We start from the raw sequence: 27832 nt of genomic DNA, 5'->3' as shown, positions 1-27832 counted from the left end.
GAACTCACTCTGTAGACCAGGCTGGCCTCGCACTCAGAAATCCGCCTGCCTCTGCCTCCCAAGTGCTGGGATTAAAGGCGTGCGCCACCACGCCCGGTTTAACCCATGTTATTTTGAAAGGAAAGCTCTTGTAACTCTGGAACTGTGTGTGTCTGTGTATGTTATGTGTGTCCATGCATGTGTACATGTATGTGTGTGTGCATGTGCACATGTGCATATATCTTGTATGTGGATATGTGTGTGCCTATATGTGTGAGTCTGTGTGTGCATGTGCATATGTGTCTCTCTGTATTTTCCGGGATGTGTTTGTATGTATGCCTGTGTGTGTATGTGTGAGTCTGTGTGTGTGTGTGTTCATATGTGTGTATGCATGCATGGTGTGTGTGTCTACATGTGTATTGTATATTCAGGTGTATACTCAAGTGTGTGTGTTTGTATGTATGTGTGCTTATGTGGCATACATCTGCACTTGTATGTGTGTGTATGTATGTGTGCGTGCACACACAAGTGCCTGTGTGGGTTTTCATATTGATGATCCAAGCAACAGAAAGAGCAGAACACTTGACCTCCCAAAGCAAAGCACCCAGCCTTGCCCATCAATCATGTGTTATCCCAGCCCAGGAGGGATTATTCCTGCAGGGCAATAAATGAGATCATTGTTTTATTTATTTTTATTTTTTCATAGTCTCTTGACACACAACATAGCTTTTCTCTTATAAGGCAATATTTCCAGGACCATACAAAATGATGGTGGAAATTATGTTAGCAAAAGGAAGTGCGTGCGGTGGCCTGAAGGATGACTTCAAGCATCCTTTTGCCCTCAGCTGCTTCTCTGCTGTGTACAGAGGTGACAGGGACTTTCTTGTTCCTCGTCATTGCTGAGGATATGTGCGGATGGGGCTGGGCAGAGACAGGGCAAGGACACAGGCTCGTTGGGGGGAAGTATACAGATGACAGAAAGAGAAGCAGGCATTGGGGTTCCCAATCCCCTTAGTTGTCTGGTGTCTGAGACGTTGTGAAGTTCTCACAGCTTTGAATAGTGAGTCGCTAATGTTCACAGCCCTCTGAGCTGGCTGCTGTCCTGCAGTTTCTCACACTTGGCCCTTACTTTAACCTTCATAGCACTTCTAAGTCCTGTGTTACAAATAAACAACAGACCAAGGAGGCCCAGAGAGGTCAGTAACTTTCTCAAAGTCACACAGCTGCTGTGTAGGTGAGCTGGGGTTTGAACCCAGGTAGTCGAGCTGCAGAGGCTGGTTATCATTATTTCATCCATCACTGCGCCTGTGAACCCCATTTGTAGCTGGAAATCTGATACTGCACAGCATACAATCTGCTGTGCACTCCACGCCTGGCTTTTCTCAGTTTTTCCTAGAGAGCAGAAGTGTTCTTCCTCCCCAGTTCCTGCTGCTGGCTTGTAGTGGATGTGCAGGTAGGGACGTTGTCTTAACCACGAGCTCCTAGGGACAGCGCTGGGTTGGTACAGTGCTTGCCTAGCGTGCATAAAGTTCTGGCTTAGATCCCCAGTGCTGCTTAAATCAGACACGGTGGCTCACACCAGTAATCCCAGCACTAGTAAGTAACGTAGAGGCAAGAAGATCAGCAATTCATAGTCCTCCTTGTCTGCATAGTGAGTTCCAGTTCTGAGGCTACATGGTATCTTGTCTCAAAATATAACAAAGGGGCAGGGCAGGGCAAGGTGATGCATGCCTTCAATCCCAAGCACTTTGAGGCAGAAGCAGGTGGATCCCCTGTGAATTCAGGGCTAGCCTGGTCTGTATAGTGCGTTCCAGGCCAGCCAAGGCTACACAGTGAGAACCTGTCTCAAGAAAAGGGCTTGGGTGGCGGGTATTAGAGGAAGAAAGAACCACAGACTATAAATCCACAGCAGGGCCTTCAGACTGGCCCAGGGCTGGAAAGCCGTGAGAATAAACAACAGTTATTGTGTCTTTCCATGCTCAAAGCTAAGGACACTGAAAGATGCCCTGGCAGCAATTCATGTGGGGAGCCATTAGTCTTTACTGTCCTAGATACACCCCCAAGCTCTGGGCTTCCCAGACAAACTCTTAGCTAACAGGAAGGCTAAACCAAAAATATGTAATAGTTCCCCCTTGGCTGTCCCCAGGAGACAGAATGCTGCTTTTGTTCCCAAAGTCCATGTTTCCTAGAAGGAGGGCAATTTTATGTCCCCTCAAATAAGAAGGAAAAAACACAAGGAAAGGAGGCCTTGGGTGCTGTTCTCGGTTTTCAGGGCATGTCTGCCACAGAGCCTTGGCAGTCGCCAAGGTCCTCTTTCTGCTTAGACTGCCCACACCTTCCTTCTGGCTCTTGCTAAGAGCTCCAGATTGCACACCCTGTTGGTTTTTTCTCTCTAATTTCAGTACCACATCATTGAACTCCCTTTTGAAAAAAGCCCTTTATCAGGAAGACCAAGAAGATGCTCTGCCCCTTCTGACAATGGCAGTTGATCACCCGCAGCAGAGGGTCTGAGCTGCGTCCTGGGATGTGATGCTGGTGTCAAGGCGGTGTGCACCGGGAAGAGGTGCCAGAGGGACAGAGTGGCTCTGAAGGGGGAATAGTTCCAAAAACGCAGGCTGCTGGGGAGGGGAAGAGGCACTCAAGGGGGAAGAGAAGGACAGCCTTTGCCACGGTGAAAAGCAAAGGCGGGACTCGGGTGCGGGAGATACAGCCTGGAGGTCGAAGATTTAGGAGGCATGGAGGGAGGGAGAGACAGAATTTAGGTTCTGGAGTCACAGCCACAGCTCAGGCCACTCTGGTCCCCTTTGCTAGCTGGCAGCCTCCATCTCCCAGTGTTAGGGGATGATGGAAGTGCCATGTAATCATATAAACCTTCATCTTCATGTCAACTTGATGGGATTCAGTGTCACCATGGAAACACATCTCTGGGTGTTTCTTTGAAGATGTTTCTAGAAAGGTTTAACAGAGCAGGAAAGACCCACCTGGGATGTGAGCGGCAGTTTCCCATGGGCTGGGGTCTCTGGCAGGATCAAAGTGGGGGGAAGCAAGCTGAATATTAGCATTCACCTCTCTCTATGGTCTCACACATAGTGGATACAATGTAACCGGTCACCCCTTGCCTTCCCCGCCAGGATTAGCTGTATCTCTTCAACTGTGAGCCAAAATAAACGCTTCCTCTCTCGTACTCAGTCACAACAATGAAAAGAAGAGCAAATCCACTCTGTGACTTGATTGAGTTCTTGTTTAATTAGATATCAGATGGCCCGCTGGCTGAGACTCCTAAGGCTGCACATTCAATAATGAGTATATTATTGGATGTGAACTATACCAAATAAAGTTAATTTGCAAATTGACCCTTTTCCATCTAAAGAGCAATAGCAACTTCACAGGAGGGGGGGGTGGGGCCACCCCAGCCAGAGTCCGTATCCTGTTCACCCGAAGCTTGGCTTAGCACAATTCATTACTGCTGCCACAGTGAAATGAGTTAACTAGACAGGGCAACCCCGCTTCCAAGGATTGGAACTGGGGATTCGAACTCAGATCTGCATGACCATTCATCTGAGTAAGCTGGGAATTAGCTTAAGCCCAAGACCCAGAACAAGACGGTTATATACTAATTCCCTTATTCTACTAGCCAGATGAAGAACCCCTTAGCCCGGTGCCGCAGCATATGTGTCCTGAGAATGCCTGAGCCCTGGCCTGCCATTGACAGAGAATGGCACAGAAATGGCATGTCTCCCTCTCAGCATCTGCTCTGCTCTCCTCACTCCCTTCCTCCTCAGTGAAAGTCAACCCTGCACTGTTCTTTGCACCACACTTTGCTCAAAGGCTGGCCCCCTGCCAGATGGTGGAGACCCAGTCCTGACCCTCCCCTAAATGCAGGGTGCTAGGCTGAGTGGCTTAAGGACTGTTGTTGGCTTGTCCTTTGGGCAGCTAGGCTGAGCCCTGGGGGGTGGCCTCTTGAGACGGAGGGGTTTAGGTAAGAAGATTGGCAAGCGCGGGTGTCTGGGGAGACATTGTAAAGGCACACTGAGATGCAGTGAGAATTTAGAGGCAGAATATGGAGGGATCCCTCTTCCCTACACCCTCTCCTGTCACAGATACTTCCATCCACTGACACCTAGTGATGACAACTTATTGACCAGACACCAATGTTTCCATCTGAAAAAGAAATGGAGAGATGCTTGCTGACAGTGACGAGCTGCCTTCTCCTGCAGCAAGTGCAGGGAAGATCCTTGGGGAGATGCCACTCTCTTGCCTGAGGCTGGCACAGAATGGGGTGTGTCCTTGGCTCTCCTTGGCTCCTTCTCGGGAAGCCAACACTTTTCCTTTTAGCACCAGAAGCAGCAGGGACAGCTTTCCTGCCCCTCTAAGAAATTCTCACCAAGCCTGACCCCTCCCACCCAGGCTTCCCCCCCCCTCCCTCTTAGAATGACTTAAGGGCCTATAGTAGGCCTCTCCCTCCAGAGGTCTAACCAAACTCACTTAATATCACCAAAGAAAGTGACATGCCTGCTAAAGCTAGTCCTTTGCAGGGACAGCCAAGGGGGAAAAAAAAACCTCATGCTAAATTCTCTGCCTGCTTATTAGCTGTGTGCGATGGGCAGCCTCTAGCCTTTCCCCAGAGATAAACTCATGCCCTCCAGCACCAAGGGCTGGGAAGGCACTGTGTACTAATGCCTGCATTGGAACCTGAGCTCAGCAGACACTCGCCAGTGCTGCTCTTAGAATCAGAGTGACATTAAACACACCAGAAGCAGGTGCACACCAGAGGCTAGATTACTGAATAGAACTTTCCCAGGGCCAAGCCATACAAGGCTGAGCTGCTGCCTCAGGTGTCCCCTGGGGCTGAAACTGCAGCAGGAGGAGGCACTCTATTGGGTGCAATACCAAGCCCTGGCTCCATCCCTTCACTGACCCCACAAGGGAAGCTGTAGGGGCCACTTTGCTGTGAACCATAGCAGGGGCTCCCTGGGACAAAGCATCTCTCTAGGCAATATCAGACCCTGACATGAATAAAGGCTCTCTAATAGTGCTAACGGTGTTTTGTTCAAGCTATTGGAGCAGAGCTGCAGAGAGTGATCCAGGCAGATCCAGGCCTAAAGATGAAGCCCCACCTCAGCTCCTCCACACTCAGACAGAAAGGTGGGCTATAGGCCAGGCTGTCAGCTGTGAGGGGCTAACAAAAGCTAGAGGTGCTTTGCAAAGAAGCCTGGCCACAAGGCTGCTCCCAGGCTCCCAGGGTGTGGCCAGGAAGCCAGGTGGCCATGGCTATCAAGTGCCAGGAACCAAGAAGTACAAGAAAGGCCTCCTCCTGCCCTGACACCACCCAGGGCTTGGGTTTTCCCCAGGCAGCACTTACCTTTCCTGCTGAGCCCAGCCTCTCTTCAAACAGGGCCTTGGGGGTCATTCTGGGTTTTGTAAATCATTATTTAATTTATTTACTCTTTTACAACTTCATACCCATATATGTGTATATACATATACTACATATATATCATATACATATACTGCATATACATATACATTATATGCATATACTACATATACATATACATCATATACATATACATCATATACATATACATACATATACAATGTTCTTTAATCAGTCTCCCCCATCATCTTCTCTTATGCCTTTCTTCCATCAAATCCTTTTGTCCCAGGTAACCCTACTGCTCTCAGTCTTTGTGTGTGTGTGTGTGTGTGTGTGTGTGTGTGTGTGTGTGTGTGTGCAACCATATTCAATTTACTTGCATGAGCATGGGACCGGTTATTTACTTAGGTAGAAGCAATGTACCTGTGGGATCATTTTTAATCAAAGCATGGAATGTAGCGTCACAGGCCCTCCAGAGCCTGCAAAAACAAGCCTTTGATGCTGCAGCTCCTGTCAGGGGACTGTGGGGACACAGTGGAGCTGTCACTAACCATCTGGGAAAGGAAATGCAGAAAGTGTATGTGGAAGGTCGGGGAGAGAGAACAGGCTTGTGATCATAATCCCACAATAGAGGGGACAGGAGGGGACAACCAGGACTCCCAGATCATAGGGCAGCCTCTCTGGGTCTATGTTGTCGGAGGCTCCCCCGTGTCACCTGTTGTCCTTACCAATGAAGCCCTCTCTCCTCTGGTGTCTGGGATGAGGCAGTGGGACAGGGGCCAGCCTTCTTTAGTTGGCCCAGCCACAAAGCCACAGTGACTCATTCTGAATCAGCCAATCCCTCCTACGAGCATCCAACCTGGGAGGGAGCCAGGCCCCACCTTACTGGCACAGCCACACCCACACCGGTGTTCCCACACTTAAATAGTCTGCAAGTACACTAGGCTTGATCAGAGACCAGCCTGAACCTACCCTGGGAGTGATAGCTGAGCTGCCCAAGTCCAGCTATTGGAAACCTAAATTTGTGACTAAGGACAGACACTGGCCCCGGTGTGATTAGAGTTAGACACAGACATCCCGAGACCTTCATCTCTGACAGGGGTCAGAGGGGCCAGAAGGGCTCCAGAGATGTCACAGTCCAACCTCACAGTCCCCTCCTAGGTGCTTTCCACATATGTGCTCCTTGGACTGTGGGTAAACCTTTCCCATGAGCAGCTGGTACACCTCTTAAGGTATCGAGTCCTGTGTGCCCACTTCCCACTGGATAAGTCAAGGCAACTACTTCCTGGGTCTCCAGGAAGACTAGTGATGCCGCTTACGAATGGTCTCACCAGGCCCAGTACACAAGAACCATCTCGTGTGGCTCAGCCTAACCTGAATGCCGAGTCTCGCATGACCACCATACAGACGTCCAGACAAAGTGCCCTGAAACGGTTTTCATGCTGTGGAGGTCAGAATCTCTTGTTGAGCTAAGAGCAAGGGGTTGACTGAACCGTGTCCCTTTGGAGACCTGGGAGAGACTGGGCACAGCCCTTCGAAAGTCCCTTTCATATTCATAGGTTCTGGTGAGTTAATGGTTAAACATCTTTGAAGACCGTTACTCCACTGACCTTGAAAACTCCACTGACCTTGAAACTGGAATTCAACACCACAATTCTGATTCCTTTCAACTTGATAATTCAGCCTGGCACTTGAAGTGGCTTTCCATTATCCAAGACTGTGTGACCCCGGGGAAGCTCCCTACCCTCTCTGGTCCTTGCTTACCTCTATGAAAAGGAGCTTACCCACGAACTCTGATAAGGGATCATCATAGTGTGCTTCGGGTCTGGGAATGCTGGCAGCTGTACTTCATAAGATCTATAGCTCCCTAGCTTACGGGGCCTGAAATTTCACGACTCACTGCTTCTAAATAACAGACGCAGACTCTGAAGATGCATAATCACATCTGTTGAGAAAGTTCCCTCGGGGAGAGGGGTAGATCATTTTTCTCTGTTGGCACAGTGCTTTGTACCGGAAGGCAGTCGAGCTCACACACCAACAGCCAATAGAAGGGCAGCTGTGCTTGTACGTGTGTGTAAACACTCAGGGGCTGTGTGTTTATATGTGCAAGCACCTGCATACAAAGTTCAAATAGAAAACGTGTTCCTCTAACCAGCCCCTGACTCCCTAGAGTTAACCAACCTTCAGACGTGTGTTTGGGGGGTGGGGAAGGATCATTGTGAGTCTGTTGCCACTGAGGCCCGGCTCTGCTGACAGCAGCTGGTAGGGTGAAAGGTGAACATCTCTGCACATTAGTATATGGCGCTGGTATCCGCACATTAGTATATGGCGCTGGTATCCGCACATTAGTATATGGCACTGGTATCCACACATTAGTATATGGCACTGGTATCCGCACATTAGTATATGCTGCTGGCTGCTGCTCCCAGCACTCTCCTCTCACCTCCTGCTTACCTGGACAGTGTCCCCTACACCAAAGCAGCCTTCATCCACTCTGACCAGCCATCGTGTCTAATGCTTCAGGCTAACAAGGTGATGGTTCTTGTACATCACTAGCTTGATTCTAACCACTCCCTATCTGTGACTTCCAGTCCTGGTGCTCAGAGCCCCTGACCTGGAATCCAGGGTCAGCTCAGGGCCAGCCCTGACATGTGTCAGCCTTGATGAGTCACTAAAATCTCTCTATGTCTCCCACCCCACCTGAAGTCATATACAGGTCTCTGCAACCCAGGCTGCTACTTAGCCAAGGATCGCTGGCTCCTTTAGTCACTTATTGGCCTCTGGTGCAGGCTCTGAGCAGACCCAGCCCTTCCCTGGCCTAAACTGTTATCTCCTCGTGCCCGGATACCAGCAGCCTGGCCTTATGCACTCTATGCCAGGATCGTTTCTCTGCCTCTGGCTTTTCCCTATCTCAGATGCATCTTCAAGTCCTTCCCAGCATAGCCACTCCCTGTCTTTCTGAGCAGGACAAGCTCTGAAGCCAAATGGATTAATCCCCAACCCCACCTATACCCCCATCTGTGTGATATCTGGAAAGAAACCTAACCTCTCTGAGCCTCCTTCTCATCATCTGGAGAAGGATAACCATGCAAACTACTGAGGGGTGTGAGGAGTAAAATAATTAATGGCGCGAGGTGCACGGAATAGTGTCTGGCCCACAGGAAGTCCCACAAAAGTCTTCATTCTCATTTTCCATGAGTACTATCATTTCTGACCTTACCCAAATATTATTGGATATCCTGCTGTGTAAAGTGGGGGCGTAGACGATCTGAGGCTATTTAGGGGAGTTTGGGTCAGCCTGCCCGGGGAAGCAGTGTCATGTTATGCTCAGAAAAGCCTGGAATGGCTCCCCATAGAACTCTGAGGGGAGAGCCTTGGAGATTAGAAAAGTTGTGTGAGCTGAGACAGGGATGTGGAACATCGTATCCAGGGACATCAGTGGCTTTGTGGGTTTGTGAGTGGAATGGAATTTGTTTGGACAGCTAGGCCAGGCGAAGGCCACGGAGGCCTTTAAGCCCTGGGTAAATAGTTTCCATCGCATCCTCCAGCCAAGAGGGAGCCACTACAGGTTGTTCAAGTGGGAGAGGAAGAAGGTCATGGGCTCAAAGTTTTGCTTCGAGCAGTCAGGTGTGTTTAACACCCAGAGAGAAATCAGTTCTGGCCACAGGCCTGATGGATTACAAACACAGTAATGCATTTTCTTGTATTCTGGAAGCTGGAGATCTGAAATGGAGGCATCCACAGCTTTGCTTACTATGGGAGGCTGCGGGATAGAATTTGATCCATGCATCTCTCCCAGGTTTTGTTGGTGGCCAACAAACTATGGCATCCCTCAGCCTGTAGATCCCCACACTGATCACTTTCCCCTCCCCACATGGCTGCCTCAGTGTAACTGTCAGCTTGACACGATGTAGATTCACCTGGGTTGAGGGTCCCAGTGAGAAACTGTGGGCATGTCTCTGTGGGATTGTCTTGACGATATGAATGGCAGCAGGGAGACCTGCCATTTTGCCCAGCACCTTTCCCTGGCTCTGGGTCTCAGACTGATTAGGCATGGATGGAAGCTGAGCACCAGCAAGCTCACATGCATTCATTCCTTCCTGCTCCCGACTGAGGGTGTGACCAGCAACTTTAAGCTCCTGCCCTGACTTCCCTACACTGACAGCCTGTACCCTAGGAATGTGAGCCAAAAAAGCCCTGTCTTTCTTATAGTAGCTTCTGTCAGAGTGTCTTATCCCAGCAACAGAGATGAACTCATGACAACTAGTGTGTCTGGTCTCCCGCCGCTGTTCAAGGCCCTATCTGTGCCACTGGGCTGACAACGTGCTCCAAGCCCAGCATCAGCTCATCCTGGTGCCCTTCACTTACTGGCATGCAAATCAAGTGGTCCCTCTTACAGATGTTGGGCTTTAGGCAGACTTGCATCTTTCTGAGCCACTGTTCAATATACTGGCAGTCTCTGAGTCTCTTCAGTCTCAGGCTTTGGCTCATGTCGGGGATCTGAGAGCCACTGAGCTACATCTGAGATTCCTCAAGGAATGCTGGGCTTGTTAAAGCCTCATATTGGACATGACCCCCAGTGGCATCCTTCCCACATGTCTAGTAGAAAAGGATAACCAGCAAGGTTAAAAGCTACTCGGCAAGGTTAGGTCTTACCTCTGCATCCCGCTCCACACCCCCCACCCCCGCCAGCTCCCACCAGCCTCCCCCCCCCCAGTCTAGTTGAAAGTGAAAGTGTGCTACCTTTAACTTAGCAGCAGCCACAAATGAGAGTTTAGAGTCCTCTTGTGGTTTGTTATTTGCTCTGTAGTCAGCAGCTGAATTTGCCCTAATGGGATTCTAAAGTTTTTAAAAGCCAGTTTAGTAATCTTTGTAGCTTTGATGGATTGTGGAAGACCGATTAGTTATTTATGTCTGTATACACATGCGAGGCTGCAAATGGCAGGCGTGTGCTTTTATGCACTATCAATCTCTATACTGTGTTAATGGAGGAATACAGCGAATTTTCAAAATGCTATAGATGCATGTGCGCATGCGTGTGTGTGTGCGCGCGCGAGTACACACACACACACACACCTGTCATTCTTTTTTTTTTTTTTTTTTTTTTTTTTGAAAAAGGACTTGAAGTCCTAGCCAGAGCAATCCGACAACAAAAGGAGATCAAGGGGATACAAATTGGTAAGGAAGAAGTCAAATTATCATTATTTGCAGATGATATGATGGTATACATAAGTGACCCTAAAAAGTCCACCAGAGAACTCCTAAACCTGATAAACAGCTTCAGTGCAGTAGCTGGATATAAAATTAACTCAAACAAATCAGTGGCCTTCCTCTACACGAAGGACAGACGGGATGAGAAAGAAATTAGGGAAACAACACCCTTCACAATAGTCACAAATAATATAAAATACCTAGGTGTGACTCTAACTAAGGAAGTGAAAGATCTGTACGACAAGAACTTCAAACCCCTAAAGAAAGAAATTGAAGAAGATCTCAGAAGATGGAAAGATCTCCCACACCTGTCATTCTATGTGGTCAGCCATAGGGTATTTCCATTTATTAAACATTTCAGTGAATAGTTCTCTACCATATCATATCAAATAAGTAATAAATCTATCATCAGGCTGTTTAATTAAAGATAGTCAGACTTCGAAGATATAGAATACAATTAAATATACTTAGCACTGAAGCTGGGTTAAATGTGATTTAATCTTTTGTGGGTGACTCGGAATATTGCAGGCCCTAAGGGGCTTCGTGATGCATAGAAATAATCCTCTTACTGTGTAGAGACTCTATTGGAAAGAAATGTCCCCCTGGAAGGCAGCCAGGTACAGCAGCCTCCCTTCTAGCGGGAATCCTTGCTTTTACCTGGAAATGGCTTGTATATATCCCCGGAGGAGACAGATCTGTGAATATTTGTCCTTGGCATCAAATGCTGCTGGCAGCTGGTGTGAAATCCTCCAATTTTTTTTCCAGCTCCCTTTAATTTCTGTAACAGAGAAGACCACCCAGGGGGGTGTTAATATGGCTTTAACACCTTTCTTTAACACTAATCCTTCTTCTCTATCAAGAATTCTACCCAGGACTCATTCATGAATTCAACTTGTTTTTACGAAGGAAGTTCCCCTGAGGACTCTGAGGTAGAACCAGAGTTGGGAGCAGTGAAGAGAGAGCTAAACGTGCCTCAGGAAGCATAGTGTGTGTTCAAACATGGTCTTTAATGGGCTTATGCATCCGAACCACTCCATCGTTGGCTTTCCTCTCCCATGCAATCTTCTTCGCCAATTGGACGGCATTCAGAGATCCAATGATTCAGAATTTAAATTGATATTGGAGAGAATGAGATAAAAATAGCCTCTAAGTGTCATTTAAAAAAAAAAAAGTGAGGTTGAATCGAGACCAGTCCTTTCTGATTTCAAAGCCTTTATGAAGCTGCAATAATGAAACAATTTATTTCCCACACTGGAAAAAAAAAAAAAAAAAAAAAAAAGGTGAGATCGATAGGATAAAGTGGGAAATACTGAGGTGAATGCAATCCATCATACCTAGAAATAAAGTGGTTTACAGAGCAGGATGTAAATCAGTGGGCTAAGATGGTTTAGACAGTAGTCACTGACACGGTTGATTGGCTACTCTGAAAAACAACTTTTAGTAATCCTACTTAGTGGAAACACTTCGTTTCTTCTTCTTTTTGTGTATGTGTGTGTCAAGGTTTATATGTAAACTTCTGTGCATGCATGTAGAGGCCTGAGATTGATGCTGGAACTCTTCCTCAGTCACTCTCTCACTTATTCTTTGAGGCATGGTCTCTCAGTTGAAGCCGGACTCACCAGCATGATGGGACTCCCTAGCCAGCTTGTTCCTAGGATCCCATCTCTGCCTTGCAAGGCTGGAATTGTAAGCAAGCCACCATATGCACTCAGCATTTGCATGGGTTCTGGGGGTCTGAGCATCAGTCCTTTTGTTCACCGGGCAAGTGTGTATCTCCCTACAAAGGAAGCACTTAATAAACATAATAAACATAAGCCTACACCTATAGAGAGCCAAGTTGAATGAGAACATCCCTGGTTGGAATGATGCTGAAAGCACACATAAAAAACAGATGGACAACTGAGACGTCCGTGTGCAGCACTTAGGTCAGCAAAAGGCTGGATTCTTAAAGTGCAAAGAACGTTTTTATCAATGAGAATCTGGGTAGACTGACTTAGGGACAAAGGGAAACAGATGCTAATGCCTACAGGGAAAGTATGTTTACTTAGAATTATATGAATTCGTGGATCTCCCCTCTCCCAGAGTCATTGGTCACTGGCCCACGAGGACAAAGGGAGCAGAGCAGAGTTGGAAAACAGGGTTTCTGATGGCCCATGAGTAAGAACAGTGATGATGGCTCACAGGGGCTCAGGGAGGCAGGTCAACTTTATCCAGGTGAATCAAGGGTTATATAGTTTTGGGGAAGTGTGTAGGTATATCCAGGGTAGAAAAGGTCATTTGCTGAGTGAGATGCCTCATTAGCATGGGAAGGCATTCCAGGAATTTCAGGTGCTGGCTGAATGGGCTCTTATTTGGAAAAAAGGAAGCTGAATGAGTAAGTAAGTAAGTCGTCTAACCAAATTCTGCAGGTAGAGGGTATAGGGTCTTGGGGTTCCTCAGACAGGGTCAGAGAAGGAAAAGCCCTGCTAGTAAAGGGAACTCACCACTTTGCACTGAGCTGGGGACTTTCTGGTAATGTCAGACTTCGGTCTTAGCAGGGCAACAGAAATTAAATTAAATTAAATTAAGTGATACTACCATCTAGCTTATACATGGGTTAGGGCATGGTAGCATGCATGGACATTTTCTTCATAGTGTTTTGCAAAGTTCTACTTGCATTGTCTTCTGTATGCTCTTTAGATGAACGTTAGTCTCTCTCGCTGGATTCTGTGATCTAGAAAGCAAGAACTATCAGACTTTTATTCCCTGGAGAACCTGCACATTGTTTGAGCTGAGTAATGTTGAGTGAGTGAGTGAGTGAGTGAGTGGATGGGTGAGTGAATGAGTGAGTGAGTGAATGAGTGAGTGATTGAGTGAGTCAATGAGTGAGTGGATGAATAAGTAAGTGAATGAGTGAGCGAGTCAGTGAATGAGTGAGTGAGTCAGTGAATGAGTGAGTGAGTGGATGACTGAGTGAGTGAGTGAGTGAATGAATGCATGAACGAATGAGTGAGTGAATGAGTAAGTAAGTGAATGAGTGAGCGAGTCAGTGAATGAGTGAGAGAATGAGTAAGTGAGTGAGTGAATGAGTGAGTGAGTGAGTGCATGAATGAATGAGTGAGTGAGTGAATGAGTAAGTGAACGAGTGAGTGAGTGAATGAGTGAACAAGTGAGTGAGTGGATGAGTGAGTCAGTGAATGGGTGAGTCAGTGAATGAATGAGTAAATTAGTGAGTGAATGAGTGTTGATAGAAAGATCTTACATAAGAAACTGGTAATAGAGTCCCTTGGGAGAGTGGGGTAGGGAAAGAAAAGGAGGTTGCTTTCTGCTTACTGTTTTTAATGTTAAAGTCTTTCAGATGCCTATGTGTGACTTTATGATTGTTGTTTGCAAACAGTTTAGGTGTTTTAAATGAATGTCTGCAGAAGGAGCAAGGTTGTAAAGGGACATCTAAGAGAAAGGATGTCAACTTGTGGATGTCTTCATTATCTCAGCATCTACTCAGGGAAAGAGACCCTCATTCTAGGATGAAGGTCATTAGAGAGTTCTGTAGAAACAGAATCCAGCCAGGGGTCTCGCCCAGCAAAACCCAGGGGCTAACTGTACTGTGAGGTAGAGGTGAGGTAGAGGTGAGGCACAGATGAGGCAGAGGTGGAGGTAGAGGTGAGGTAGAGGTGAGGTAGAGGTGGAGGTTAGAGGTGAAGTAGGGGGTGAGGTAGAGGTGAGGTAGAGGTGAGGTAGGGAAGATAGGGTGGGTGTTGAGCGCACAGAGAGACATCTCACAGGATAAGACATGTGCTGAGCCAGAGCTCACAGGCAGCACTCGGGCCCTAGGCAGCCAAGGGACAGAGAACAGTGTGGATGTTGCATTGCTCTGAGCTGGCTGGCAGCCTGAGCTGAGACCTGTGCTGTATTTCCCATGGCTAGTCTAACCAGAATGCTATTCAGGAACCTTGGCCTCATGTAGGTTGGAATGAGACACCAGAACTGGCTCTCAGGGAGGTCGCTTGCCTCAATGATAGAGACACTCAATAGGCACTCTGACCCCTCCTTGGCCCAGCCCTACCCACTTCATTGAAACTCCCTTCTGCATGTTGCCCCAGCAATAAGCATCTTCATGCAGTCACCACGACACATGTGTTTTCTTGCCTTTATACCTTCCACTAGCCCATCCAGGACACACAATGAACATGGGTTCATTCTCTCTTCATCCATGAAGCCTTTCTTGGTCTGCCACCCAGGTGGAATACCCAGTTCCTTATCATGCCATCCACATAGCATGCAGACATCCTTTACAGCACCTGCAGCACTCATGGGCATGGACAGCCTCGCCACCTCATTGAGTTCCTTAAGGGCAGCTTCAGCGTGGCTTACTTTTCACTGCAGCCCCAATCAGGCACAGGGTGTGGAGTCAATAGATGGAAGGACAGAAAGAAAGATAAGATGTATGATGAAAGAGTGAATGACAGAAGGATAGATGGACATTAAGCTGCATGAAATCAGCTGATTTGTTATATTGTATACCGTGTCTCTGGTTTAGCACATTGTAAATCCTCACACGTTTTATTTAATTAATTAAAAATGACCTGTTATGTAGGTGGGTGGGTGGAAGGATGGATGGATAGATGGGTGGGTGGATGGATGGATGGATGGATGTATAGATGGGTGGGTGGGTGGATGGTTGGATGAGTAGATAGATGGATATATGGGTGGATGGATGGATAGATGGGTGGGTGGGTGGATGAGATGGATGGATAAATGGGTGGGTGGATGGATGGGTGGGATAGGTGGATGATGAATGGGTGGATGGATGGATGAGTGGGTGGATGTAATGGATGATGGATAGACGGATGGATGGATGGATAGATGGGTGAATGGATGGGTGTGCAGATGGATGAGTGAGTTAGAGGATGGCTTGGGAGGTGGTTGAATGGATGAGTGGATATATACATTTGGATTATAAATATCTAAGAGGTAGATGCACAATCAACTTGATATAAAGCAAAATAGTCCCGGTTGTCCAAATTTCTGTCTGATCTATTGCTATGAAAAAAATTGAAATGTTAAAGACTATTTCTAACTCATAGAATCAGCCCCAAGGCTGATTTTTATCCAGTTCCATGCCCGCTTTCCCCCTCAGTGTCACCACTGTGCACGGAGCAGGTGAGCTTTGTAGAAAACGATCCAAAGACCACACACTTCCCTCCTGGGAGCTGACCACCGTTGACACTTCCACAGCCACCCCAGACCCCTGGGAGATCTTCAATAACACTCCTCTGAGACTCTTAGGAAGAGTTAGGGCCTAAAGCAAGTGTTCTCATGACCCACTAAACCGTAGGAAGTTCCTTCACTAAAGACATGGGGAAACTGGGAAATGTGGTTTTTTTTTCCTTTCAGGGTAGATAGCACTGAGGGCTATGCAGAGAGATTGCATGGATGATACAGTGGAGGCAGAACCCTAGGAGAGAAGAGGGTGGAGTGCAGAAGGGGGCCAACAAACAGCCTGGCGGGTATGATTAGCAACGATCCTTACTGACAGGACAGAAGAGGGAAAGAAATATCTCCCACCACAGGGCTCACATGATAAGACTGCATCCGAGGAGCAGCAAGGAAGTGTGCTTAGCATGATCTTAAAGATGCTTTTTCAACAAACCCAGGCCCCTCAAGGAAATACAGACCCACCCTGTGCCCCTTGCCATTAGACTCTTCTCTTTTTTCTTACACCCAGCATCCACTTAGCATCTTCGTTGTCTGGCCCATTTTATGTATGCCCTCTACTAGCCGCTCTAGAGTGGCCCTTCAAAACCGGGTCCAATGCCACCCTTCTCCATTTGGGATCCTCCAGTGCGTCCCACCTTACTCAAGGTCAGACCGAAAGTCTTTGGGGGGTCACCCATGAGCCCTCACCCAATCCATTCTCAGCGCTCCATCAGCGGACGGCATCTCCGGGCTTGGCACTCTTCCTTTCTCTAACAGGCTCAGCACACATCAGCCTTTCCTCCCTACGGACCCTTTTGTTGCCCCGTTCTTTACCAGAAATACCTTGAATTTGTTAGACCAGTGGAAGTAGGGGTGGAGGAGGGAAGAGAGCAATGGAGATGCAGATCACTGTTTCTAGAAAATGGGCTATCAGTGGAGAGAGCGGCATAGCGCCTTGTAGGGGAAGGTAGAGATTCTGGCGTAAAGTCCTCTGTGATCTGCAGCTGCCCGTGTCCACTTACCACCTCTGCGCCCTCGGCTCTGGCACTTCCCCCACATGCTGAGCACCTGCCTCTGGGCCTTTGTTCCTCCCCTGACTGTCCTCCAACAACAATTATAATGATAATAGCAGCTGCCATTATTGAGCTATTTATAGAGAGCAAGCTGTATTTCACTCATTTAATCTTCCAGCGGCAAGGCGACTGACGGTTATGCTGGATTGTACTCCGTTATTCTATAGTATTCCCAAGGAAACCGGTGCTTCAGGGGAGGCTAACTAAATGCATCAGCGCTGTGGGCCAAACCCAGCCTCCAGAACTCAGTCTCTTTGAACTGCTCTGTGGAGTCTCAAAATCCCAGCTGGCACTGAGTCCCTAGGAAGCATCGGAAACTGAGGCTGCCTTGGGCTTGCCTGGGGCGGCTTCACGGAACCACACAGGACGACACAGGACGAAGTCTGACCTCTGTAGTTTCTTCCACAATATTCCAGCTGGTGGAGGTCTGAGTTCACAGCTAAGCTGGAGGCCTTGGGCGTCAGGTATCAACCTGGCCCGGGTATTTGCATTTTCTGAAGGTCAACACGCCCTTCCTTAAACAGGTTTTAGACACATCTCAATGTGTCCTGGTACCCATTTCTAGAAAGGATCTACATTGATGTATCCTCCACTCTCATTCTGAAGTGCCCTGGGTCCAATACTTTTAAGAAAGATCTCTGAAAAGGAAACTTGGGCAAACCGTGAACCAGGAACTGTGCTCACACTAGCAGAAAAAGGGCTTGTTTCACACAGACAGAGGGCTCACTAAACCGGCCCTAAATCTGCTTCCTGCTGCCAAATTTTTTCAAATAAAAGGGGGAGCTCCAAGCTGGTGGTATAGACATATTTTTAAAAAGAAAAGAAAAAAAGCTCTGACTTCCTATATTTTTTTCTTCATAAATCTAACAGTAAAAGAAAGCCTTCTAGCAGCGACTGGGTTATTGACTTCCTAAATCTTTAGCTCCAAAGAACTTCATTTACTTACTTTATTAGCAAACATTTATCGACTCCGTTCGCCGTGCCAGCTTGTCCATATATATTATCCTGTTCCTGCCTCTCCAACCAGCCACGGCGAGAGCAATATCAAACACTGCGAAGGGTGGAATGGGGCCAGGGCAACCAAGGCCAAGCCGGGGAAGGTGGCAAAGTGGGCATGAGCAGCGAGTCCTGTCTCTTCCAAGGCTCCGTCCCTCCCGTTCTCTGGGCAAGCCGAGCTGCTGGCAGGATCTTAGCTTTCAGCTTCTCACTCAATGGAAGACCGAGCCCAGGTTGGCAGCCAGCACCAGCATTGTCTACTCTCCTCTTGCAGCCAGAGACAGAGGAGGCAGAGTCCAACCCTGTGCCAAGAGTACCAGACCCACGTTGTCACCCCACCCTCAGCATGGCATATGCATCTCCTGACTCTGGCTCCTTCTGTTGCTACATCAAAACTCTTGGTTACTCCCAGGAATCACCAAAGATAGGCAACCTGTAGGCCAAGAGTGTCGAGCCACCATAAGTACTGTAGTTACGATTCAAAGGAAGACCATTCGAATCCAGAGACTGTCCTAAACTATTACCTTTTGGTGCCTCCAAATCATCACGTCATCATAATTAACAACAACAGCAACAACAACAACAACAACAACAACAACAACGGGTTCTTCTACTTTAGTGTTGTTGTGTTTATAAAAAGATAAAGAGAGAAGGGGGTATGTTCTATGAAGGTGTGGTGAGGTATGGGGGGAGGGGGTATCTCACCGGGCCCAGGCCAAGGCATCCCTTCACCTTGACAGATCAGCCACATGATGGTATAGTGTAGAATAGAGTTTATTAAAGGCATGGGGAAGGCAGTTAAGATGGTAGTAGAGGCAGAGAAGGGGAGGGGAGAAAGAGAGAGAGAGAGAGAGAGAGAGAGAGAGAGAGAGAGAGAGAGCAGAAGTAGAGGAGTAGAGAGAGCAGAAGTAGAGGAGTAGAGGCCCGCTATGATCACATGGGAGGAGGGAGAGGTGAGCAAGAGAAAACAAGAGAGGAGCAAGAGAGCAAGGCGGGGCCAAGCAGCCCCTTTTATAGTAGGTCACGCCTACCTGACTGTTGCCAGGTAACTGTGGGGAGGACAACTGAGTTGGTACTCAGTAAAACTTAGCTGGCCTCCTCCTCCATCATCACCAGCATCATCCCTGAGGCTGGGTGCTGGCAAGTATGGGTTTCTCCTCATGGGGAAATCCATCCCTGACCCAGGTCCAGTGATAAAAAACAGAGGAAGGTAGGGCACTCTGTTTGCCACAGGGCCATGCTGTGCACCTCAGAAGGGAAGCAGGCTGGAAGAGCAGCTTATCTGATGGCCTCCATGACAGAGGAGCTGCTGGACATAGTGTGTCCAAGATCCCATGCACAGTAGTAGAGCCCTTAGGTCTTATGCACTGGGTGACTTGACCAAAAGATTCTCTTTCTTCAGTCACACGAGACCTTGGAAGGAGGATTCTCACTGAATCCAGATACAAGATCGATGAGACTTCTGGTTTGGTAGGGCAGTGTCTGTGAAGCTCTCATGCCAGAGGCCGGAGAGTCTCAGTACACTGCTCGGTTTAATCATCACAATAAACTCACAGTGCCCACAGTTTAGCTGTTCTCAACAGGGAGGGAAACTATCTGGAGCCTGGAGAAGTTTTATCCAGTTTGCAAAGTAACTCGGCTCCGTGGGCCACGCCCTGCTGGCCTTTCTGCATCTCAGCACCAGCCTTGATCAGAAACCTTGATGGGCGTGGCCTGTGGTGGCACTCACAGCCGTGGACTGATTGTAGTTCTTGGAGGTAACAGCCCTTTTTGAGGATTTGAATGAACTCCTTCAGCCAAATGAAAAATACACAGAATCTCACAAAGACAGATTTCTCAGGGGCAGTGTGTGTGTGTGTGTGTGTGTGTGTGTGTGTACACTGCTGAGTGTGTACATGTATATATAGTCAACATCAGCACTCTTCCTCTATCAGTCTCAACCATTATTATTATTGTTATTATTATTGTTGTTGTTGTTGTTATTATTATTATTATTATTATGCAAGGTCTCTCCCTGAACCTGGAGCTCACTGATTTGGCTGGGCTGGCTGGCTAGCAAATTCCTATCTACACACACACACACACACACACACACACACACACACACACCAGGGCTAGGGTTGCAGGTGCATGCTGCTATATTTGTCTTTTTTTAAAAAAGATTTTTAAAAAATTTTATGTATATGATTACACTGTAGCTGTACAGATAGTTGCGAGCCTTCATATAGTTGTTGGAAATTGAATTTAGGACCTCTGCTCGCTCTGGTCAACCCCCCTTACTCTGGTCAGGCCCACTTGCTCTGACCCAAAGATTTATTTATTATTATAAATAAGTACACTGTAGCTGACTTCAGACACATCAGAAGAGGGCATCAGATCTCATTATGGGTGGTTGTAAGCCACCATGTGGTTGCTGGGATTTGAACTCAGGACCTTTCAGAAGAGCAGTCAGTGCTCTTACCTGCTGAGCCATCTCACCAGCCCCATATTTGGCTTTTACATGCCTTTTTCAGGTCTTCATGCTTACAGCAAATACTTGACCAGCTGAATCATCTCTCCCATCCCTCTGAACTTCAACCTTAATTGGATTCAATTGTGACCTTGGATCTCAATCACCAAGTCATCCTCTCCTCAACTCCAATAACAGACTTGCATCAGACCCTAAACTATGGTGCCCAGGCCTTCTTATTCATCTAGATAGTTTTTACACTAGAAAAAAATAAGTACTTCAGTTTATGTGTTAAGCCCTATGAGGCGATTTGAATGATAATGGCTCCGTGGGCCGATAGAGAGTGGCATTGTTAGGAGGTGTGTCCTTGGTATGGCCTTGTTGGAGGAAGTGTGTCACTGTAGGTGAGCTTTGACAGTTCAGAAACTCAAGTCACTCTCTGATGCCTGCCAATCCGGGTGTGGAACTTCCGGCTCCTTCTCCAGCTCTATGTCTGCCCTGTGTGTCTCCGTGCTTCTCGCCATGACAACAATGGACTAAACCTCTGAACTGTAAGCCAGTCTCAGTGAAATGTTTCCTTTCATAAGAGTTGCCGTGGGCACGATGTCTCGTCACAGCTAGAGAATCCTAAGACACTATATATGGAGTTCTCAAGAAGAAAATAAAGCCGTAAGACATAATCTTTGCATAATAGATCGATTACAGATTTTGCAAATCTCCGTCATCCAGTCCTCAAGGCTTCTTTGAATAATGGCATTTCCACATTTGAATTTCATACCTCTCCGAAAGGACAAGCAATTCCAAGGGGGATTGTTCATCTGCGCAATCAAGCGTGAAGAAATCCAGAGCTGGCGTTTGTACGCCGACTTTCATCTCAGGTCGATGTGTGGTGAACCCTTTTGCTTAGCACTTGAAAGACAGCCCATCAGATCTCATTTCACATCCCCATCCCCAGCAGCTCCAGAAGAAAGACAAATCCAGTGCTTTATCCCAACCCCCATTCCCCGCCCCCACTTCACACTGAGGGTCTCAGACCTTCTGAGGTCAAGCACAGAGGAGCCAAGCTACGGTGAAGCTCAGAGACCCAGACTCAAGTTTCTTTCTCCTGTGCCCGTTGAGCCCTGTGGAGGGGGCGGCATATGGGAGGGCGATCTGGGTTAACCCACAGCCAGTGATGAAAACCACAGGCACATGAAAACCTTGGGGACACCTGAGGACCTGTGCTGATACTGGTCTGCCCCTTCCCCAGTGTTCAGGACTTCACTCTTGGCTCTTCAAGCCCCTTGATTCTACTTCCCTCTACCCACACACAAGTGAGGGGTCCATGATATTTAACCTCACTTTCTAGTCCTGATCATGGTTTTCTGGCATCATATGTATTGATCCCTTCAAGGGGATAGGAGGTCCGTGTGTTAGAGCCACAGACATCAGAGACCTCAGATGAGGGATACTCCAAAGATCTATTGCTGTGGCAGTAGCTGCTTGGTTCAGCCTCTGACCCTCACGTTGGTGTGAGGAAGGAAGAAGACGACTCAAGGACTTCCTGCCTAGTTCCAGTGGGAGGATGTTAGAGAGGCAGAAGGGTCTCTTGCATACTGGGCACCTTCGGTAGGTCTGGCCTTCCCTGTCTAAAAACTGAAAGATCCTCCAGTGTCCTGTGAATAGTGAGGCTGTATTGGTCTGTCTGCCAGGCTGTGATGTTTCCCAAGCTCATTGCCTGTTCCAGCACCTTAGTGGGCCCTCGGTGTGCTGGGCTGTGATATGAAGTATATTTCAGAGTATTAAAATTGAATGGGCCTTCGTATCCTTTAGCCACTGTTACCATACATTGGAAACAATGGTTACTCTAGCTGCCTCCTCCTCCCCGCACAGTCTCAGCCAGGGCATTGAGTGGCAGGATTTGGGTGGGGCTACTGAGATCTGTGACCTGAGCCGGGTGGGTGATGAGTGAAGCTGAGCTCACCGGCTTTGCATTCTGCTTCCTCTCCCTCTGCCAGTTGGCTAACATCACTTCCATCATTCAGCACCTGCATGTGGATCATGAGTTATCTCTCCCAAGTTACTCTGTGAGCATCGATGGTGTGTGTGTGTGTGTGTGTGTGTGTGTGTGTGTGTGTCCTTAAATGAGCAAGGCTACCCAGAGTATGTTCTGTTCATCATAAAGGCAGAGCTCAAGAAAGCAGGTTCAATGTCATAGGCACTTTTCAGGCTCTGAGTCTATCCTCTCTGTTAACGTACCCTTGACCAAAGTAAGTCAATTCATCAGACTTGAAATTCAAGAAGCAGGGACACACTCCTTCCTCCCAGGGGTGGTTAGCGATTTAGTGCCAGGTAAATGCCTCTGGGTAAGCCACATAGTTACAATTCAGGTCCTCACTAAATGTTTCCAGAGCAGGAAGGGAGGGAAGAATATTGCATTCCAGGAATTTCTGTGGGCATTCGCAGTACAAGGTATAGAAATCCTAGCACCAACCCCATATACATCACTACAGAGAAATCCTGAAGCCTTGTCTCCCAGATCACAGGCCATCCACACCAGTTACATGTATTCAACCAATGAAGAAAGTCCTCAAAGGTTACCGCCGGCGGGGACTGCCCTTCCCCAGTCCCCAGTGCTTGGGTTGTCTCTGGAAGAAAGGATCAGGAGTCATCTCTGGGTTCAGGAGAAGCGCCTCATGGCAGACAGATTCTCTGACAGGCCAGAGAACAAGTCTGTTCATGATCTTTGGAAATATAGGGTCCAGACAAAGGCTCACATGGCTGGTAAATTATCATCTATATCTAAAAGGGGTCCACTGTCTGGGATGTAGCTCAGTTGGTTTCTGCTTGCCTAGCAGGAATGAAGCCTAGGTTTGATTCCCAGCACCAAATACACTGGACGTGGTTGTGCACACCTGCAATCCCAGCACTCAGGAGATAGAGGTGGGAGAACCACAAGTTCAAGGTCACCCTTGGCTGCATAATGTTTGGGCCTAGCGCCAGTGGGAGCTCTGTATGCCACCCTGTTCCAAAAGGGGTTGGAGGTCCAGCGTGTCGGTTCCTGTCTCGGCTTCTGACAGTTAGAGGTTTGGCTCCCCTCGATTGATGAATGGAAAAATAACCAGTTGTTGTCTTCTCTGTCCCTCCCTATTGCAGGTGTGCTGAGCCTGCCAGAGAGCCTGAACCTGCACCGAGACCCACAGCGGCCCAGCAAGCCCGGAGAGCTCCCCATGTTCAGCCAGTCGGAGCTGAGGACCATCGAGCAGTCCCTGCTGGCCACACGGGTGGGCAGCATCGCCGAGCTCAGTAAGTGGACACTCTCTCCAAACCTGGTGTCTGCCCCACCTAGCGTCTCTATGTCAGAAGTGACATGGCCAGTCTTTCACGCCAAAGGTGCTCATGCTGACCTGTCCAGGGAGCCTGTATTGAGTGCTTACTGTGTACACAAAGCAGTACCAGTGAAATTAGGGAAGATGAGGGTTCTAGAGGAAGGACTGCTAAGTCTCCCAGCTCTGTCATTGCCTTTGTGAAATCAAGTCTGCATCTGCCCCGAACCTGTTTCCTTTCCAATTACGCTGAAGAAATCATCTCAGGCAGTGCTGGGTGATGTTCTGATACGGAATACATAGATGTCTATCTCAGGGTGTGGTATCTTACCTGCTGCAGGCAATATATGTGATCTCTAAATAGTGCCCGTTAACTATTGATGGCTACGGCAGCATCTGTTGAATGGACGCCAGACCTCCTCTGTCTTCTGTTCAGAACCCTCCCCTGGTTCCTTTCTGTCCCTCAGGGCAAGCCGAAGTCCTCAGAACTGCTCTCAGGACCCCCTCTTCTGGTCTCCAAGGGTACCCTCACACTGTGGGCATACACAGAGACAGTGTATTGGGGGGGAAGGGAGACTTTTCTTTCTCACAGCTCTAGAGGGTGGGAAGTTCAAGGTCAGAAATTCATCTCCTGGTGAAGGCTCTCTACCCAGCTTACAGTCCTTACCTTCTCAAGGGGCCTCTTCCTGTAAGGCTTATCGTGAGGGCCCCACCCTCTTGGGCTTGCCTAACCCTAAGCATCTACTAATTGCTCCGCTTTCTAACACCATTACACTGCAGACTGAGGCTTCCACACGTGAACCGCGGAGGACATACACATTCAGTTCATTGGTCCATAGCAGCCTTCATCCCTTATCGATCGCTCTTAAGTGTTTTTGCCCAGCACCTACCATCCTCCAGCGTACTCGATGAATTTGTGTTTCCATGGTCTCTTTATTGAGGCACAATTCACACACAGCTTACTTACGCATCCAGTTCCGTCATTTTTAGTATATTTATCAAGTTGCACAACCATAACCACAGTCTGTTTTAGACCGTTTTTTATTACTCCAATTAAAAGTCCAAAACCCATAACAGTCCCCTCCCTCCCGTCTCCTAGTCACGCTCCACATTTAGCTTCTTTACTTTATGCATTGCCTCTCTCCCTGCTGGAATCTGTCCTCCCTTCTTGATGGAACAAACGTTTGATGTGTCCACTGATAGAACAGTACCAGATAGATAATGATAGATAGATAGATAGATAGATAGATAGATAGATAGATAGATAGATAGATAGATACATTGATAGATAGATAGATACATACATATATACATACATACATATATACATAGATGATAGACATATAGATATATGATAGATACATACATACATACATTAATGATAGACATATAGATACATGATAGATAGATAGATGATAGATAGATAGATAGATAGATAGATAGATAAATAGAAGATAGATACACAGATGCATAGATACATGATAGATAGATAGATAGATAGATAATAGATAGATAAATAGATACATGATAAATAGATAGATAGATACATATATACATACATAGATGATAGATAAATATATAGATGATAGATAGATAAATGATAGATAGACAGATACATAGATACATGATAGATAGATAGATAGATACCTAGATACCTAGATACATACATAATACATACATAGTTGATAGATAAATATATAGATGATAGATAAATGATAGACAGATACATAGATACATGATAGATACCTAGATGGATAGATACATACATACATACATACATACATACATACATACATAGATGATAGATAAATATATAGATGATAGATAGATAAATGATAGATAGATACATAGATACATGATAGATACCTGGATACATACATACATACATACATACATACATACATGCAACAGTATCTGGAACTTGGGAAGTATGAAGCACAGAAGAAAGGGGGTAAAGAAAGAAGGAAAGGAGGAGGGTCACAAAAAAGTATAAAAGAAATAAGAGAGGACATGGTGTTCAATTGTGCTACCTTGATTGGATGAAAAAGTGCCCAGAGAGGACCACTGAGGTGGCTCAGTGGGTGAAGGTGCTGCTGCCCAGACTGATGACCCAAACTCCATCCCCAAGCCCCACATGGTGAAAGAAGAGAACAATCTCCTCAAGCTGTCCTCCAACACCCCCATGGAAGCCTTGGCACAACACCCCCATGGAAGCCTTGGCACAACACCCTCATGGATGCCTTGGCACAACACCCTCATGGATGCCTTGGCACAACACCCTCATGGAAGCCTTGGCACATGCACACTCACTCACATAGCACACAGATAAATAAGTGGAAAAAAATGAGAAATGTCTGGAGGATTAGGAAGCGTTCTTCTAGGTGTGACTGTCATGGTGTCTCGTTTCTGCCTTCCTGATTTTCTGCACACACACATGAAGCCAAGAGAGGACATAGGGTTTCAGAGGACTGAACCCTGTGAGCCAAAGATCTTTCCTCTCTTATTTCTGTTAGGCATTTTGTTGCAGAAAAAAAAAAAATTGCCCACACAGAGAAAACAGTCAAGTTTGGAGTATCCCGGGTTTGAAGAATATTTGGTTATATACGCCGTGATTTGGGCCTGTGCCAGACAGACAGACCCACTGTATTCCTTTCTTCTCTGTTGCTGTGATAAAGTGCACAAGACCAAAAGCAGCCTGGAGCAGGAAAGGATTTATTTCAGCATCTACTTCCAGGTCATGTTCCATCACAGAGGGAAGTACAGGACAAACTCAGGCAGGAGCCTGGAGACAAGAACTGAAGCCGAGGTACTGGAGGGGTGCTGCCTACTGGCTTGCTCTCTCAGCTCATGTTTAGCCTGCTTTCTTATACAACTCAAGACTACCTGCCTGAGGGTGGCACCGCCCACAGTGGGCTAGGCCTTGCCACATCAGTCAATCAACAGTCAAGACAGGTTCCCCCCTCCCCCCCTGCCGCCACTGGGCGATCTAGTCTGAGAATTACCTGAGAAATCCCTCAGCTGAGATGCCCTTGAGTTGACAATAAAAACTATCCAGGACAGCAAGCAAAGGAAATTACCGTTATATTTGCTCAAGACTCTCAGTTGACTGTTAAACAGCTTAGCTGTCTCTCAGTTCCCAGTGGAACTGGAGTGTTGATTTCTACACAACTAAACTGTGCAGAAGTTGATACAGCAATCACAGCAGATCCTGAGCTATGCAAAGCTTCTGCACCCAGAACCCATTCTGCCCCTCCTCTAGAGGAATCCCTGACCCACCCAGGACATGACCTCCCATGGGGACATGCTGCATCTCTGTGATAGCAAGCCTTGGGGGAGTGGGAGCCTATCTCTGGCACTGTGTTTATTGCTTTTCTTTCATTGTAACAAAATATCCAACAGAACAACACAAGAGAAAGAGGTTTATTGGGGCCCACGGCTTCAGAGGGTTCCATCCCTGGCAACTTGGTTCTGTGTTTCTTGATTCATTGTGAGGCAGAACATCATGGTGATAGGATTATGTTTCCAAGGGGGATTTGTTTTTTTAACTCCTTGCAAACAGGAAGCCTAGAACAAGACAGGAAGAGAGCAGGGAGGGACATGATCATTTCAAGGACCCATCCCCAGAAATGACTTCCTCCACCTAGGTTTCACCTCCTGAAGTTTCTAGCACCTGCTAAGGTAGCACCACAGGCCAGAAGCCAAACCTCCGACAGCTTTAAGTGAGGCACGCCTCATATGCAAACCGTACCAGTCACAAGATAGCTGCTTCCTGGCCTCTGTGTTGAGAGGTTGGATTCCCATCCTTTTCAGACCTCCAAAGCCATGAGATAGTGTCCCTAGTAACAATATCTTCTGACTCCTTGCTATGTGGTTGATCTAAAGCTTATAAGTGACGTTCCCCTGTTGGGAGTCTGGTGATGTCTAGAGACCTTGCCTTAGAACATTTTTTAGTGCCTAAGATACAAAACTACAAAAAAAAAAAAAAAAAAAAAAAAAGAAAACTATTTTTTTGGCATTTAAGTCATGGCATAATCAGTGTGTGTGTGTGTGTGTGTGTGTGTGTGTGTGTCTCTCAGTGTGTGTGTGTGTTTCATTTTGTGTTTTTTTTTTTAATAGCTGTGTCTTAGGGTCATTAAATGTCCAGAACTTGTGTCTCTTGTTTTATAAGAAGATATTGAGGCTGCCACATGACAAAGGTAAGATGTTAAGAGAAACAGTCAGTACCTTATAATAAACTCTACATATGTATGTATTTATATATATG

At 47.2% G+C, this 27832-nt stretch overlaps 1 protein-coding gene across 1 annotated transcript in view; it reads left to right on the top strand.

The window, feature by feature from the left end:
* Nucleotides 1–27832, top strand: part of Btbd11 (BTB domain containing 11) — a 278823-nt gene that overhangs the window by 130262 nt on the left and 120729 nt on the right. Inside the window, exon 2 of the mRNA XM_021204847.1 lies at nucleotides 23399–23548. Coding sequence (XP_021060506.1) covers nucleotides 23399–23548 — 150 coding nt within the window. The remainder of the gene's footprint in view (nucleotides 1–23398; nucleotides 23549–27832) is intronic.

This window comes from Mus pahari, chromosome 9 (assembly GCF_900095145.1).
Source record: "Mus pahari chromosome 9, PAHARI_EIJ_v1.1, whole genome shotgun sequence".
NCBI classification, from domain to species: Eukaryota; Metazoa; Chordata; class Mammalia; order Rodentia; family Muridae; genus Mus; species Mus pahari.
This window is presented reverse-complemented; position numbering and strand designations above follow the sequence as displayed.